Consider the following 18,628-nt stretch of genomic DNA (forward strand, 5'->3'; position numbering starts at 1 on the left):
TTTAGTTTTGTTGTGTTTTGTGTTGTTATTATTTTTTTTACACTGATGTCTTATTTGGTTCCCCTATATTCCTGCTATAAGTGAAACCACCCGATATTTTCCTTTTTCCTTCTGGCTTATTTCACTGAGCATAATTCCTTCTAGCTCCACCCACTAATAAGAGACTTACTGGGTAGCAGCCTGAAAGCATCTGTGCTCCGTGTTACCACTTCAGATAGTCACCAGCTTCTCACATACACAGACAAAGGATCCAGAACACGGGCAATAGCCAAGAATGAAAGGGCAGACAGGAGCATGAACTCCCTCAGGGGCCCTGGGAGGAAGCACACCTTGACCCCTGAAACTCAGTATTTGTGTCAGGCCTGGTGTGCCCGCTGAGCAGGCAGGAGTATTTGGCTTCTGTCCTCTTTTGGCACAAATACTTGACAGCTTGTCCCTCCCAATTAACATTTCTGAGACCCAGAGGTTAATCTTCTTTTGACTTCTTCTCAACGTTACTGACATTTTGAGCAGGATAACATTCTGTTATTAGAGGCCACCTGGGTGCTATTGGGTGTTTAGCAGCATTACTGGGCTCTGCACACCAGATAGCATTGCCCTCAACACCCCCCCCCGCAACTAAAATGTGTGCAGACATTCCACATGTCCAGTGGCAGTGGGCAGTCACCCTGACTGAGAGCCACTGGACTAGATGGTCCAGTGGGAACACTTGGCATGTTACTCAGATTAGACAACCTTGAGGCAAAGTTACCCTCAAACATACCCTGAAGGCAACTCTTTGCCAGCCCCCCACCAAGTTACACTTCTTCTTGCTCCCCTGCATGAGGCTGAGGGGATTAATATTTTCACAAACGAAAAGGCATCTATTCCTTGCTTGTTTTTTTAGTTTTAGAACTGTGGTCTAGTTTTTTTCAGCCCCGGCAGCCAAAGATTGCTCATTTGCACAGCATTAAGTATCATTTGCTTCCCCACCTTTCACATCAACCAAAGAGTTGTTTTTCACTTGAAATTCTACCTTTGCAAGCTCCTCTTTAAATGTTTCATGCTACAACATGTCTGAATTAGAGGGGGGTAGTACTAGGGGTGCTGTGGTATCGGTGGAGGGGGAGCATGTCCATCAAAGAGTGACATACTCCAGGGGGGAACCTCTTCCCTCCAAAATGTCTCATTAGGGTCCCCAGACTGGTTCTCTCTCTCCTCTGCATCCCGCAGTCCAATTTAATTGAGTGAAGGCCTTAACACGGCACACTGCTCTTTCGACAGGAGGGTAAACTCATTCTGTCCATCATGACATTTGCTTTCTTAAGGGCCTCACCCTATGCAGCTTAAATAATTAAATGCCGGTCACATTGCAGTCTCCCTTTACAAGCCTGTTGGAGGGCACAGTGGGTTCTTTCTGATGGCTAGTTTTTGACCACATGATCGTCAGAAGCTAATAGGTTTTGGTTTGTTATGTTGTGTTACTGTGCATGATACTTCTGCCCATTAAGAATTCCAATCCTTGGCATGGTGCACATACAATCTGAAAAGCTAGAAGGGATTTTCTGACTGTGGATATATGGTGAGAGAGAAACTTGAGTCCTGGTTCTGGTACTGGTCTCAGAGCACCCTACATGTCACTGTCAGTACGTTCCATTTGTTATGTAGGAAAGTCTAACCCTGGAGTCAAAACCCTTGTATTTTATTGAACATGTCTATTTATCTCAGGTTGGGATGGGTTTGTCAAAAATAAAGCAAATCTTTAAAATGACCCATTAAGAGAAGTTCCAAGGAGAACTAAAGATAACTTTACCTGCAGTGTCCATTTTAAACAGTAGATTTCTCTGGGCCAACTGGGCATGATTATAATGAGCGTGGATTTCATTTAACCCAATGCTGATTTTGCACATTATAGAGATTTGTCATCTTTAAGTAATGTGCCAGATGAATACTTTAAAATAGATGCAACTTGGTGTGAATTCGCTATAATATAGCAAAATCTGATTGCTCTATTAATAGCCAAAGTCCTTGGCCTGCGGAAAGCAGGGTGGCAGCATTTTTTAAAATTCATCATCTCTGCATAATTAGTTATGAATCTCTAAATCTTCAAGTTGAGGAATTAACCAGGAGCTGGAGCTGTTATCCTTCAGTGTCCCTTTCAATATTGCTCCACGGTCATCATTTCCTTGTGTTTTTCTAATTACTGCAAAACCAATTGTTTTTAACTCAACTGCTCTGGCTCTTTGTAATTTGTTGAATGTAATCACCTTCAAATGAAGAAAATGAACTGCTTGTTTAGCAAATTGGGGCTTGATTAGATGAGCATCATCAGGTGGCTGCGGGACCCTGGTTCTCAGCTTGGTTTATTTGACCTGATCACAGTGTTTCGAGGGTATCGAGCCAAACCAGCTCTCGAATGTGAGCTCAAGGGTGAGGTGGTCTATAGTGGGGTTTTATGTGGAAAACTAAATTTGTAAAATCCAAAAGAAACAGGAATTCTGGTTCCTAACTCTGAGGAACCCATAGTGTGGCCCTGGGCAGAAGAGTGCCAACAGTTGAATGTATTTAGTTCTCTGAAGTGATCTGTTTCAGGTCTGGGTGTCTGATGAGAAGATCCTCAGGAGCAGACCATGTCACTGTTCCGCCCCCAGCCCCAAGGGACCAGCACTGGCATGGACACAGTTAAGAGCAGAATAAACCAAAAGGACTTATTGACAGTTCAACTCTCCTCTTTGCTTTTATTCTCTATGCCAATCTTATTTATCACCCTCACCAAAACGACTGGGAAGAACTCCTATCCCCTTACATCCCCTAACCAATTCAACATGGAGATTTTCAAAGAACAAATCCTGGAATAAAGGTGTTGAACCTTTATTTCTCTCTTTCAGATTTCAAGGGTATGATGCATTTTCATCAATAAAAGTGACTCTTTTTGTCAACAATTCACAAATTGGGGCAGGGATCATGAAAAGCAAACCAGGGAACATGGGACCATTAAAAGAAACAACACCCCACAGGATTCCAAATGGCTTCCAATAGCCCCCAGGAGGAATCATCTTTGATGAGTAGAAACCTAAAATTCTATGTCCTTGAGAAATAATGGAAAAATGACTGCACTACCTTTTCTAGCATAGTGTTCTAAGAAGGAGAAATGTCCTTATTTGATTTCTTTCTACAGGTTGCTGCTTGGGGTTGTTCTTTCAAGAAAAGGCCCAAACAGATGATGGATGTGCTCATGAGGAGCTAGCAAGGCCCTAAAAGAGTTGAATTTTTAGCCAACACACATTTATTAAACATCTGTAATGTGCCAGAACCTGTGCTAAGTGCAGGAAATGAATGAGAAGCAATCTTAGCCCTAATGAGAGTGGTGAACATTCAAAGAAATAAATGGCAAGCAAACAGAGATAAACGTAGAGTACTGCAGGAGGACAGACAGGGGAGGGTAAATTTATAGGGGAGCACCAGGAAGACTTCTGGAGGAAGTTTATTCTGAATTAAATTCTAAAGACAAAAAAGGAAGTGTAGGGTAAGGAAAAATGTCAGGCTTTTCTGCCCTCCTGTCATCAGGATAGATGATGGATCCTTGTCCTGAATGCATGCCTGATGGCGAGCACCTGGAATAGGGTGTGGGCATAGGTAGATGGGATTCACCTGGGCTAAGACTGTGCTTTTTAAGGGAAGCGTCACGGGGACGCCAGCAGCAGCAGAAGCTGAAAGAGAAGAAGCCCGAAGCAGAAGCAGAGAACGCCAGAGAGCCCAGATAGAGTGAAGATTTGTTGGGGGCTGGGAGGACTGCCTGGCACCCCTGCCTGCCATGTGTCTGGTGAACCCCAATAAAAAAACCTGCAAAAACCACTGAGGACTCTGACTCCTCCTTTACCCGGTCTGCATGGGATCAGAAAACCTGCACTGGTCCAGTCCTGCCCTTTACAGGAAGCATGTGAAGGCAAGAAAAGGGTGTGGGTCTGAAATCCCACCTAGGCTGGAGACCACAAGAGCCAAAGCACAGAAGCCCCTGATGATGCCATATATTCAGGGCAGGGTGAACATTTCCATGAGACATAATGTTTATGATAGAAATGGAAAAAGGTGAAGTCAGAGAGGCAAGGCCAGGGTGCAGCTTGTGAGCATTATAAGAGGAGGAGGTTGGATTTTTGGCTGAGGGGAATGGACAGTCCTTGATGAGTGTAGGGTAAGGAAAAATGTCAGGCTTTTCTGCCCTCCCGCCATCAGGATAGATGATGGATCCTTGTGGTCCTGAATGCATGCCTGATGGCGGACACCTGGAGTAGGGTGTGGGCAGAGGTAGATGGGATTCACCTGGGCTGAGACTGTGCTTTTAAGGGCGGCGTCACAGGGATGCCAGCAGAAGCAGAAGAAGCCGAAAGAGAAGCCGAGAGAGAGAGAGATCACTGGAGAGCCCAGATAGAGTGAAGACTTGCTGGGGGCTGGGAGGACTGCCAGCCTCCCGGCCCCCCAGCACCCCTGCCTGCATATGCCTGGTGAACCCCAAATAAAAGACCTGCAAAATCCCTGAGGGCTCTGACTCCTCCTTTACCCGGTCTGTATGGGATCAGAAAACCTGCACTGTGGTCAATTCCTGCCACTACAATGAGTTTGTAGAGACACCATGAGGGGTTCTGCTCTGTGCTGGCAGAGCGGATGGTGTATTTGAGCAGGAGAGCGCTGGCAGTGCATAGACTGGGCCGAGTGCCACAGGGAGGCAGCGGGTGGTGTAGAACAGATGAGGGCCTGAGGACGAAGGACCAGAGAGGGGGCAGACTTGAGACTACAGGGAGGGAAGCTGGGAGGGCCTGGGTCCCACCAGAAGGGAGGGGGTGAGAAGGCTGCATCAAGGAAAACTCCTAGTTTCGCCACCTGTATTCCTGACAAAGGGCAAAGCCATCCACTAAGACAAAGAATCTGGGAGGCAGACTTTTCTAGAGGTTTCAGTTTGGACTTTTGCCCTTGAGGTACCAGGAAGGGTCGATAATGGCAGTGGGTAGCCAGAGGGAAGAATCAGATGCTTGGGGAAAAGCCTTAGCTAGAAGTTATTTTTCTCTTTACCAACCAGGCTCATTGGTTTCAGTCAGGAATAAGAATCACCTCTCTTCATCAGGAGACTGGAGGCAATTCCACTGGGTCTTCCCCTCATCCTATATTCTACCATGGGTTTGCTCTTTCTCCCTCCTTCACATCCCCATCTCCATTCCTTGCTCATGCCTGCGTGAAAGGGGAGGAATATTTGTTATGCCCAGGTTGGCAAATTAGAGTGGTTAGCTCTGTGGAAACAAAGCCACAAAATAACTTCTGCCCGCTACCTCACCTGCTGCGCCACATACCCAGCTCCTAAATCCTGCCCTCACCACTGACTCTGTGCTAACAACCCAGACTTTTAAAACATATTTCAAAGTCAAGCCAGAGAAATCAACCTTGAAAGGAAACGTGTATTTATTTCAGTGTTTTATGAGTCCACAGGCAGGGGTTTGGAGAAAGTAGGTTTCTTTTGCCATATACTATGTGATTCATAAAGCAAGCTTGAGAAACCAGGGATCATGGGGCCTCAGGGCATCCTGATTTAAAAGGAGGGTCCCTGGCATGCTGTGACTGGCTGGGGGAGCGGATAGTGCTTGAGTATTGGCCTGTGGGTGGGGATGGCACAGTGGGTGAGAGGCATAGACTCCTGAGCACTGCCTGTTCTAGAAGTGGTGGAGGACAGAAGGCCGCTGTCAAACACCCTCTCCAACCGGAGGGAAATGCCAGGGAACCAGGGAGAGAGGTCGAGTTTAAGAAAGGACAACCCTCTTGGAGAACTTCCAACAAGCCTTCACGATCTACTGGCAAATTCCACTCGCAGCCTGGGGACCTCTATTATAAAACTTTGCTACTGAAAGCAGGAATGAGGGGAGGCGAGAGGGCAATCTCACGCTGACTGGCACACATGATGAAAGCAAGGAGAAATCATGACTCGAAGGGAAGAAACTCACTGCACACTCAACATGTATACTTGCAGTGTTTTTCCCTTGTTTCTATTTTTTTCCATATCAACTCGCCAAGAGTTCAAAAGTGAATGGTGCTGTGTCCACCCTAAGCGTCCCTTCCCAGGGTTTGCTAGCAGCCAGCATACACCCAGTGCCATGCCAGTTCGTGGCGTACATGTCCCTCCAGGTAGTACCACCGTCAGTCAGAAATGAGAGGAGGCCAGCTTGTCGGGTCTGTAGGGGACTGGGGATCTGGCAACAAGTCCACTTTGAAGGCAGAGGGCAGGTGTGTCTTGCTAGGGGAAAGGATTTTCTTGCAGGTTGTGCCACATCCTTAGTAACTCTCTCTGGACCTCAGGGCCTCATACCAAGGAGCACCATGTGCCCAGAGGCTAAAGCAATAAAATGAAAGAAACCCTATCCTTTCAAATAGGGGTTTGCTCTCGTTGGAGGAAATAGATGAGCAAAATGTAGAAAGAAAAACAACCACCAACCTAAAAACCAGGTTAAGATTCATTTCATTTTGCAGAGGATAGAAAAAAAATGAAAGGCTGAAGTTCATTGTTTCTTAAGATCACTGGCCATTCCCTAATGTTTATTCCTTATTGCTTTGCACAACTCATTTGAATAAAACAATGTTAAAACTCAAATCCTAAAGTAAGTTTCCTCATACTCAGGTCCTCATTCATTCGGACTCAAACAAATTGCCTTAATTTTTCAAGAAGTTTAAAAATTGCCTTCAGATCAAGCCTCCTCCCCCAGCCACATTTTGTCCCCTTAAACCCCCACTAGAACCTCACCACCAGAGTGAGGGACAGGGATGAATTTGATTGCAATTCTCTTTGAAGTTAGAAGTCACATATGGAATCATGGCACCCCTCCCTGACATGCTGCTAAGACACCCCACTCCCAGACTTTCCTCCTTCCTGCTGGCTCCTGCTCAGTCACCTTGGCTGGTTTTTCCCCTCCTAACCTTGAAAGGACACAGTGTTCCAAGTTCCCACAGACCCCCCCACTCCTGATCTCAAGTGGACCAAGGGCCTTAAGTGCCCTCCACACACTGACACTAACATCCACACCTCAGCCCAGCCCTGACCTGCCCACCTTCAGACCCACACAGGCCACTACCCACTCAACACCTCTGTTTGCCCAATGGACCCGTCACAATTAGCACATGCACAATTAGCCTCAGATCTAAGTCCTCAAACCCCAATCTCAGCCCTCTCCATTTTAGTTGGCAGAAGGCTATGCCTTCAGGACCCAAAGCGTGGAGACTTCCTGAGGCTGCTGTTTTGTTTTTTCCACTTTCCTCTCCAGTCTATCAGTGAATAGGTTACTTTTTTTTTTTTTTTTTGTGGGACCCTCGCCGGTGGCTGGGGAACGAACCGGCGCTGCAGAGGCTGCGGGCAGCCTCCACAGCCCAGCGCTCAACCGCTGCACCACCAGGGGAGGCCTGAATAGGTTACATTTTAATTAGATCTAGAATCAAACCATTCTCACTCCCTACACTGTACAATGAGCCACAGGTGGCTATTAATATTTAGATTGCAGTTAATTAAAATTAAAATAGAGGAAAAAGGAAAGGCTAAGTGAGAACACTTAGGAATAGTAACAAAAATGAAATGTAAAAATTCAGTTCTTTACTCCCACCAGTAGCAGCATTTCAAACACTTTCAAGGTATGTGTGATTGGTGGCTTTGGCACCAGACAGTGCAGGCACAGAACATTCTAGCATATCAGTGCAGAGAATTCTAGTAGCCAATGCCATTCCCTCCTCTCACCGTGACCACCCTGGTCCCAGCCATTGCCATGTGCCTGATGACTGCAATAGCTTCTGACTTGATGTCACTGCTTTAGTCTTTACAACATGATAGCCAGATGATCGCTTTAAAACGCATCACGTCCCTCTCTGCTCAGTTGTCCCGCAGTTCCTGTATGTGTCTGTCAGAGGAGAAGCAAAGTCCTTGGAATGGCAAATAAGCCCTGAGCTCTGGCCCCTTTAACTTCTTTGACCTCATCATGTTTTCCAACTGCTCTCTGCCACAGCCATGCAGCCTCCTGTGGTTCTGCCTCCTGGCTTCTGTGCTGGGTTTTCCCTCTGTGGAGAATGCTTTTCCCTCCTATTTCCTCCTGGCTCATTCCCTCTTTTTCTTCAAATCAACTTCAAAGTTGCCTTTTCACTTGAGGCTTGTTTGGAACATCTTCCCTCTTCCACCTCCACTCAGAGCAGTTCCAGTCTCCCCATTCCAGTCTCCTTCCTTTGTCTTTTCCAAAGCGCCCACCTACTGTCAATAAACTGTGTGCATCTAAAGCTGACCCTTGAACAACATGGGTCTGAACTGTGTGGGTCCATTTACAGTGGATTTCTTCTGAATAAGTATACTATAGTGCTGTGACTATAGTTTTCCTTATTACTTTCTTAATATTTTCTTTACTCAAGCTTTCTTTATGTAAGAATACATATATAAAATATGTGTTAATTGACTGTTTATATTAAGTTTTGGGGGAGTCAAAAGTTACACACCTATTTTTGACTGGGCAGGTGGTTGGTGCCCTCAACCACACCTATTGTTCAAGGTGAACAATACTTATTATATCTATTGTTTACTGTCTGGCAGGGATCTTTGTCAATGTACTTGTGGCTGGACAGCTGGCCCTGAAGAGGCTTTCATACATATTTGTTTAATAAATGAATGTAGTTTTTGAGCTGGAAGCGGCCCTAAAATCATTCTTGAATGGAGCAGCTGAGGGTCACTGAGGTTATTTACCATGGACCCCCTGTAAGTTTAAGGAAGAAAGAGGTTGGACTGGGAGCTGGTCTGAGCCTAGGCATCTTCAAAGAGCCAGCCCATGATGATGCGCTCCCTGCCCCTGTATCTGTCACAACCAGAGGGACACTGACAAACCACAGAGGGCTAATAGGGACAACAACCCAACTACAAGGCCAGGGGTATTTGCCACTTTCTTCTTGATGGTCTTTGCAGGACTCAACCATTGACCCTGCTTCTCTGATGGCTCACAGGAAGGAATGAATGAAATGGAGGCTCTGGATATTGGCTAATCTTACACACCAGTATTATCCCCACAAGTCACAGATGCTAAGACTTTTGGAAAACTGGAAACATATATGGCTAATAGACTACATTTCCCCCTAAAGAAACGTATCAGACTTGTTTTGAAAAAGAAAGATTTCATCATATAATTGCTAAATTGCTATTTGAGAAAAAGTTGATTTGTATGAAAAGAATGATTCTCCTTTGCATCATTAAAATATTTCCTATAATCCAGAAAGGATTGGAAGATCCCAGATCACATTTTGTGTTAGGGGTTCATCTGTCCTCCTGCATCTATAAGGAAATGCCATTTCAATATATATCATTTTTAAATGCTTTAGGATGACACTTTTTCTACGGTCAATTCTGATTCAAAAAACATATTGAGGGGATTTCAACCTCATAACCAGACCTGCTCATAATGACATGACTAACAGGTCCAGAGTGACACAGCATGATGTTAGCAAAGAGCCTGGCAAAGTCCACCCATGGCTCACTGGATGATTTAATTTGCCAAAGTATGTAATTAAGAACAATGTTATCTTTATAGTCATTCCTTCATCACTGAGATAACTCAATTGGAAACTTTCTGGGAGATGCCTGAATTGAAAATAAAGTCCTTACAGACTGCACTGCAATGTCATGGAGATTATACCAGAAAACAAATTGATGCACATAGACAATCTTCTGTACATACCAGAAAATTAGATCTCAGGAGAGACGTGGAACTAAGATGCAAAATTAAGGGGGATGGAGGCAGAGCACAGTGAAAGGCATAATCAGCGGCTCCCAGAGAGAGAGGAGCCCCACATGCCCAGGGTGCTCCCAGCTTTACCTTGGGTGGTGCTCTTCATTGCTTTCACTAATTTGCCCCTTCCAGCTCCAAAACCATTATTTCCATAGTCCAGGTCACTGTCACTATCACTGCCACCGTTGGCAGAGAACGCACATATTCTGGGTACCTTGTCCTAAATGAGTAATATGAGACTGTTAAGATTATTCATGCAGATGAAATGGAGCAGAGCATCCAGCAAGGACAGGAAGCAGGACATATTTGGCTCCGGTGGTGTGTACCGAATTCCATTCCCACTGCTCCACCCCCAAGAACAACTCTGCTTTGCCTGCCTATCTGTTCAAGCAGGGCTGGTGCAAGCTACTCAATTACCAGAGCAGCAGAAACAGGCCTGATAATGAAGCCATTGACCACACTCTGCCACTGTCCCAGCCACAGGAAAGTCCCTAGTTTCTCACTCTGCATTTTGTACACTTCTTTATCGGGGCCTTATTTGTCTCAAGTGCCTATTATGAGCTGTTGTTCCAAGCTGAATGGCTTATTTATTTAACTGATCTCATCACTGGCTTTCAAGTATCAAAGGGTATGAAAAAAATTCAACCTTGAGAACAAAGGAATGAATGTTTGCCTAATTTAGAAGTTTCTTTCAGTCCCTGAAACAACAGGAGCCTTTAGAAAAGGATGCAGTTGCTGACCTTATATATTCCTAGAATCTACTGATAGTACAATGGTGGAGGAACTCAGTCTCCCCCTTCTTCACATGCACATACAGACTGGCCCCTGAGAATGTTGCCAGTGTTGCAATAACGCCAAGTGTTGTAATTGTTGTGTCAGTTGATACAGTATGAATGGTTTTCTCTCTGTACACACAATCAGGATAGTGGATCTAGGACTGTAACCCCTAGGTGTAGCAGCAAGGGTGTCTGGGACTGTCGTTTTTGCAGACAGTCCTGCTAGAACCAAATATTCCTTACCTGTCCCAGACAGGTCAGGTACAGATGTATGGGATGGCACTCTAAAGTCTATGTGAGGGGGTGTCCTTTGGTTGGAAATTACAAAAGCACAATTTAGGATGTACATTTCCCTGGCTGGGATTATAAATTCAGGCAGCTACTAATTTTCCTTAGTTCTTCATTCGCTTACTCATTCATCTGCCCATTCAAGATATACTTAGTGAGTGTCTACTCTGTTGCAAACAGTGTGCGAGGTTCTGGGGATACAGAGCTCAATACAGGAGATTCCAGTAGCCCCCCAATGCTGATGTCCATGAAGGAGGGAAGTCTATAGCTGTGGATCCAGGGGAAACCCACATCTAGAGTTCTAGCAGGCAGGCCCCCCGTAACATTCTCGAGGGAGAATGAGATGTGTTCTGTTCTCATCTCTCCATTCAGCAAATACAAAAGGAACCAGGTATTGTGTTGGTACCGAAAATATAAAACTAACTGATACTTGGAACTTTCCCGCCCTGGCATTCAAGAAAGCAGGTTCTAAGCCACAGTGTGGCTCTTACAATTCAGGGCAGGTTTCTGGTGGGCTGAGCTGGTGCAGGATGATATAAAAGATCAGGAGAGGATTCCCAGAGAGTTGTGAGTGTGTGGGTGAACAGTAAGTTAAGCAAGGAGTGGCCTACCATTCCACCCAGAGAGGTCAGCACCTTCCTGGCCAGCACGGAGTCATTCTGTATTTGTTTTTCACTTTCTTGGAATTGCCCAGTCCCCCAACTCCTTTGCCACTGCCACTACTTGCTGTTTCTCAATGTCGTAGTCCCCAAAAGCAAGCACAAAGTCTTTGGAGAAAAGCTTCTCAAATATGTTCTGTGGACTAGCAGCATATCAGCACCCCTGGGAAGGTTAGAAATGCATGGCGCTCACCCTATCAATACCAAATTGGACACTTGGCATATATAGGGAGAGGCAAGGTGTGTAGCCCTGCAGGTGTGATACCTGCTCAAGTGTGGAAACCATTGTTCTGGAGGAGTCCTAACAGATCTGTGTGTAAGTTACGACCTGATAGAATTTACTGGTTTATTCCTTTGCTTTCCCCTTCTGTAGAGACAGTCATTTGGAGTGCTAGACTCAGAACTCAGGGGACTAAATTGCAGCCTCAGCCCCATAGTGACTTTCCCTTGGGCCCTGAACTCAGTTAAGAATCTCTCTGGAGTTGCTCTTCTCTGCTGTAAATTGAGACTCTGAGCCCAGAGGCGCAGGGCAGTTCTCTGTATCACCTTTCCCTACTTGTCCATGTTCCCCTTCCATATGGACTAAAGTAACCGACCGATAATGAGAAAATATCACTAAATCATTCTAAATGGTGCTCTTGTGACTTGGGAGAGTGAGTCCCCATTCCACCACAACTAATTAGTGGAGAGCATCCAGATCCCAAGATCATGAATTCAGACTGAGGATGTGCTCTTAATTCCCTCCAAGAACCCATAATATCGCTTAGTGATTCAGGAAAAAAAGCAAGTCTTGGGCCTTCATTATTTTTAATTTACTGAAGCAACAACAAATTTGATTGAAAATTAAATCTATCACAAAAGTATTTAAGGAGGCCGCTTTTCACAAGCAGCATCAACACATTGGAAAAAACCCTCCTGCAGGCTTCACTCTTACCTGGCTCTCAGCAGTGGTGTCTTCATCCTCCCAGCCTGGAAGGGGCTTCTTGGCCATTGTGCTATCAGCATATTCAAATGATGAGCAAGTCTGAGGCCTTGGCTCTGCTCCATTCTGCTTTGGGGAAGTGACTTTTCCTAAATGAGGATAGTATATGAAATCACAATCAGCATCTATCAACCCTTTACAAGTTTAGGGAGAAAGGTGGGAGGAGTATTTAGAAAACATTTTTTTAAAAAAGATCCAAATTTGGTGGAAGCTGTGCTTCCCAACATTCTGTCCCCTGCAAGTCTGTGCTAACCACAGCATTGGCATCACTGCATGTGCATCTAGAAAATGTTCACCTTGGAGTCTGGAAGGCAAACTGTCCTCGGACCACTTGCCATAAAATATTAATAGATTTTTCAGGTTAGAAAGTGTTCAGTGTGCAAACCATTTAGGAAACACTGATTATTCTTCAAATGACAAACAGGTTTCCTTTTTGGACAACATCTCAGAGCCTTGATTGTGCTAATGGGGACTGTGATCATTTTCAGAGAGGGGATTTGGTTTTGCATTCTTTCTCACACATAATTGAGCAGGGAAACTTGATTTTCCTAGAATACCTGTTAAGATCATTCTGAATAATATGCTTTGGAAAACTTTGTTCGGAGGTGCAGAGCACCTTAATGATGGTGCAGGGTAGTTCTTTTCTGTATCACCTGAGCTTTTGTTAAATTGCAGACTTATTTGGCAGAACTGCAGTGGGCTTTTAGTTCCTTATTTCTTTTTCTTTTTCTTTTTTTTTTTTTTTTTAGTTTCTTATTTCTCTCAAGCTCTCTGGAGATGCTGATGGTGCTGGTCCACAAATCGCACTTTGAGTAGCAAGGGTGTAATTTGCAAGAATGCTTAAAGAAAGTTCCTCCATTACCCAAAGTGTAGATTAACTTGCACAGTGTATGCCTTCCTCATGCCAGAAAGGAGGATTGCTGTTATTATCCTCTAGCCTCAATGATTATCAACAGAACATGTTGTGATAGCCTCTCAACAGCATTTTGCTTGTGAGCAGAGATGAAGTAATTGTATTTTTTTAAAAAGATTTATTTATGTATACAAGAACTGGGGTACAGAGGTGTGGGGCAGGGGGTGGGTGGGTAAGAGGATTCACCAGAGAGAGAGTGGGGAACAGAACAGGCAGACTGAGTGAAATACACTGCTGAGGGGAGCAGTGGGCGAGACAGGAGAGGTCTGCTGTGCCATGTGGGTAGCTCCCTGGCAGCCAGCCGGGGATTGAACTCGTGCTACAGAGGCTGTGGATAGCTTCACAGTGCTGTGCTTAACCCCTTGAGCCACCAGGGCGGCCCAAGTAATTGTATTTTCATCATCACTGTGAGATTTGTATGGTTACTGAGATATGGGGATAACAGAAAAACCGATTCAAACATGTACATTAAACAGGAAGTGACTGATCTACATTGGGTATTATCCCATTTTATCTTTGTTTCAGCTAGTTCTCCACTGCCTAGTCTTTCAAGTGAGTAACCAATGGCCGAAGAGAGAAGACTAGCCTTGGAAAGACGGCCCGACCAAGCAACGGTTTCATTTGGTGGACAGGAAGCTCCAGGATAGCGACACAAAAAGCCTTGCAGGGTGCTGACCTTGCTCCCCACCACACTGCATTTCTACAATTCGTCATGACAATTTAATTAAGACACAAACCTTAGAAAACCGGTGCAGTGAATATTAGCAGCAAGATCAGAACAATCTCCATCCTTACCCTTCTTATGAAGCAATTCGAGGCTTGCGGTTTCTATTCAATTTGTTATAATGACAGTGTTTAATCATGGAGTCTACTCGGCAGCCCGCCACTGAATTGAGGTCACACATGTGACTATTCAGGCATGGAGCACATAATCCATAACTAAGATTTTGCCCCTGAATCTCTGGAGGCTGAATCATTAATTAACAATGCATTTATTGCAAAAAAATAATATACATTATAGCCTTTGCAAACATAGCCTTGGCTTGGAATGAGCCGAAGTTTGTGATGAAACATTCATGGCAGTTACTGTCTGAAGGAAGAACTCCGCCATGGGAATAGTCAAATCACATTTATTCAAAAATGTTTAATTAAAAGTCTTCTGCTATCTCAGAAGCCTATGGTATAATCTCTACTTGTGGCACCTTTCTAATCACTGAATCATAAATGAAAATTTTTAGAGCTCTATTTCATATGCTTATGCATGTCATAAATGCAACATAAGCCAAGTAAGTTAAAAATTATATAGTATCTTCTGGGGCTGCAATAAATACATTTAATCTTGAGGGAACAATGGAAAAACTTTGACCCTTAGCCTGGTCCTATCTTTAATCATGAAAGCGTGTTTCCATTGACAGCGACAAAGGATAGTTCTTCCCAATGGGAGGCTCAGTCCATTCTATTGCTGCGATGTACAATGTATTGCTAATATATCAAGCTAAGTATTTTATAGTTCAACATATAAATATATTTGAGGAGGAGAGGAATATTTTAGAAGATGTATGTGTCTAGGTAGAGGGCAAACAACATTTCAGTTAAATTTATGTCTCAGACCAAAGTTGATCTATATTCAGAGCTAAGTTTTAAAAGATAAAATCCCCTGAATGTTTGCAGTGTGGGTTTTTTTCTTAATCAACTTATGGCTCCATATACCAGTGCTTACATGCTTGTTCCCTTTACATATGTGTACACTTCTCGATGTCATGTTAACAGTAGACAATGTCTAATACCTGTCACTTTACTTATGGGTTGAGAACATGGAGGTGTTAACAGCATCCACATTTCTACTGAGCAGAGATCACTGACTTGCTCGGTGGTAGATATCTTTTCTGCATCATCATGGTGGGAAAACTACCTATTTTTGAAAACCATAGGCATTTTACCTGAGGAGGCTAGTTTAGGGAGGCGACTTTGAAGAGGCCGCATCCCGCGGGCCATCATGACGGGGTCGGATGCGGAGTGAACAATGGTGTGATCTGCAGAGCCCGGGCTGTCTGCAGAGGAAGGCACTTCTCGTTGAAGGGTATGGGCTCGGATGGAGGAGACTGTACAAAGGACTGGCTGGAGAGATGAAATGGGTTCAGGGTCCTCCGGGGAGTCTGGCTGGCACAGGTAGCGTCCTGCTGAGCGGTTTCCAGAGTCTGGGAGTGGGAAGGTTCCGATCCCACTGTCCAGGGTCCTCATCTGGCAGTTTGATTCTAGACAGAGTAACAGACTGAGGATTAGAGAAAGGGCTCATGTGAGAGGATAAAAGGATCTCGAGCATTTGGATCTGATCTGAAGGAAAGAGGTGGTTAGAAGGGAGAGACACTAATTAATGGTAATTTCCAATGAGTGGTTTAAATATTAAACACATATTTAATTGAGCATGAAGATATTCCCTTCACATAACATGAGGCAAGAAGGCCAGCCATTACTGGCTGCAAGCGTCACATGGATGGTTCTCTGGAGTTACAACAGAAAAAGAACAGTCAATAGAGGTTGGAAATTAATTTTGATAATCCTTATTTCAATTGGGAATCATGACTTCAACAAATTAGGTGAACTATATTAACTGAGATAAGATGAGTAATGAGCACACATAACAAATTGAAGTGATGTCCTAACAAAGGTAATTGTGCATCTCTTACATAAATTATCATCCATTTGGTAATAAACAGTATCTCTGGCCTCTCAATTTGATGGTGAGGGCAACTAATTCACATGCTATGAGGGTCTGCCCCAAAGGCACTGTGGCTGTGGTAACACCACTTATCGTGCAGTCTTTATTTGTGTGGTGTGTGGCTTATCTAAGCCAAGAAGGCAGCTTCTAAAAAGTCTCTTGTATGTATGACAATCTTAGAAAGCAACATCCTTAGTAAATTTTATATCAGCGTCTTATAAGTTAGGATTGAGCAAAAAGCACAACTTAGCACTATGTTAGCCGTGATGGGGAATATGACAATCTTTTATCAAGAGGCTCAGCAGCTAATATTTTAATGACACTTTACGGATCAGTGACTTGGAGTACAGTTTTTGTCAATAACTAATTGTGTGGTGCCTCCCCAGTGGCGCAGTGGTTGAGCGCTGGGCTGCGAAGCTGCCTGCAGCCTTTGCAGTGCTGGTTTCATCCCTGGCCGGCGGCGAGGGTTCCACATGGCACGCAGACCTCTCCTGCCGTGTCCGCTGCTCCCCTCAGCTGTGGGTTTCATCAGTCTGCCTGCTCTGTTCCCCGCTCTGGCTCTGGTGAATTCTCTCACCCTCCCACACTTCTGACTGTACCAAGCGCTTATATGAATAATAAACAAATAAATAAATAAAATGTTAAAAAAAAAAAAAAACTATTTGTGTGAACCCCTGCACAAGATCCTTAACCATTCAAGGTCTCAGCTTCATTATATGTAAAGATAAAAATATGTTCGCGAAGGAATCTTCAGAATTTAGAGAATATCCAGCATACTGTGAGGCAGCTGAATGACTGAAATAATGAATGGTGACACATATGAAATGCTTAGCATACTTACTAGGTCTCCATAGCTATCTGGTAGGCAAATAGTTTATCCTTAAGAACCTTTCTTACACAATCTAATTTGATACTGAACAATTAGTATCTGAATCTGCCCATTCCCCTGCCCTCTACATCCAAACCTCTTTGCTGTGAGGAGTAGAATTCTGGGAATTTCCTAAAGTATTGACAAAGGTTTAGCGGGTTTAAAACTGACTTTCATAGATTCTAGTGGGTTTAATGTTTAGTTTAGGAAGAACTAGGAAGACGAAGACTCCACCAAGAAGAAACTTCACTCTCTAAAGTAGGAAAATGCAGGTACCCTTTCTTCCTTCTGGTATCATTTAACCATCTCATCCACCACTGGGTTTCAGAGACTGGCCATGAACAGTGGAGGCCCTGAAATCACATGGCTCTTTTCATTTTCAGAAACCCAAAGGCTAAGCTTTAGACCCAATCATTCCAGGGACTCTCCTTGGCCAGCTTTACTATTAACCAGCTTTATAGATTATCCATTATCTTCTTTTTTTCAGTTTCTCCTCAATTACAAAATATAATTAATTGTTTCAGAATGACCTTTTGGAGAAATGATCCGTTGTTTGCAGGGGAAGGCATTTCAGAGTGTTTGAAGAGAAAGATCCTGCTATTCAGAATTCAGCATCCTCCCTTCATTTTATTCTAGATAAACAAGAATCCTCAGATAGTAGGTCCCTATGTATTGGGGGATGGTTCTAAATGTCTGAAACATTTGGTTCTCACACAGGAGTAAGTGGGTTTACAATCAGAACGTAGGCAGGCTTTGGAGATGGGAAACAAGCTACACAGACATAATAGCTGAGTTGTGCCTATACACCATGTTCCTTCACTCCCATCAACATCTGGGCTGCCTACCCCCAACTAAGGAGTGCTCAGTAGGTTGGGGCATTAGGTGCTCTTTCCCTTTCGTGAAGATGGATAATTAAGTTTGGCTGTTTTTTATTTCTGTCATTTTTCATCTTCACAACTCTATAAGGTAAGAAAAATTATTGCCATTTGCAAATGAGGAATCATGATTCAGAAAAGTAACTTGCCCAAGGCCATATGCTATAAATAAAGAGCTTGGATTTGAATCCAGCTACAACTATCAAGCTATACTGATTCCCCCCAAAAGTACAGGTTAAATCCAGAAGCGGGGATGTTCAGTTAACAGTCCTTGAAGCAGTCTGGAGAGCACTAGGCACACAGAATGACCTCCCGTTCCTAGTACCCAGCTTCTCTTCTGGAATAGGTATGGGCTCTGAATTCTATCTGGGTCCCTGCACATCCCATCTTGTGACTGGAGTCTGCTATTGATACGCCTGCATTGACCAGGTTGCTGGCCTTAAACAGGATGCCTATGCATTCTGATCTGCACAGGTCAGAACTGCCTAATAACTCCCGCTGCCTTCTTGGATTACATCTGCAGATTTCTATGCCATGGTTTTTCTGGCATTTATCTTGCCTCTGTTGGCTTGGCAATAGGCATTGTCTCCAAGGGGAATCTTTTCCTGACTTTGTCTAAGAGTTTTCTCCCAAGTATTTTGCGACTCATAAAGCACTTAATCCAGTACCCTCAAATGGAGACTCAAAAAGCAAGGGAAGATTCTGGATTGCCTTTCAGTGATTTCCTGGTGCAGCACCCAATGCCCCAAAAGCCTGTGTATGTTGGCTTAGCCTGTAGCACAAGGCA

At 44.1% G+C, this 18,628-nt stretch overlaps 1 protein-coding gene across 2 annotated transcripts in view; it reads right to left on the reverse strand.

Moving 5' to 3' along the window:
- Nucleotides 1-18,628, reverse strand: part of NCKAP5 (NCK associated protein 5) — a gene marked incomplete at both ends in the record, with an annotated part of 781,067 nt that overhangs the window by 44,780 nt on the left and 717,659 nt on the right. For both annotated transcript variants that reach the window (XM_084239032.1, XM_084239031.1), the window contains 2 exons: nucleotides 12,419-12,555; nucleotides 15,320-15,634. In XM_084239032.1, coding sequence (XP_084095158.1) covers nucleotides 12,419-12,555; nucleotides 15,320-15,634 — 452 coding nt within the window. The remainder of the gene's footprint in view (nucleotides 1-12,418; nucleotides 12,556-15,319; nucleotides 15,635-18,628) is intronic.

Source organism: Talpa europaea, assembly GCF_964194135.1.
Source record: "Talpa europaea genome assembly, chromosome: 1".
NCBI classification, from domain to species: domain Eukaryota; kingdom Metazoa; phylum Chordata; class Mammalia; order Eulipotyphla; family Talpidae; genus Talpa; species Talpa europaea.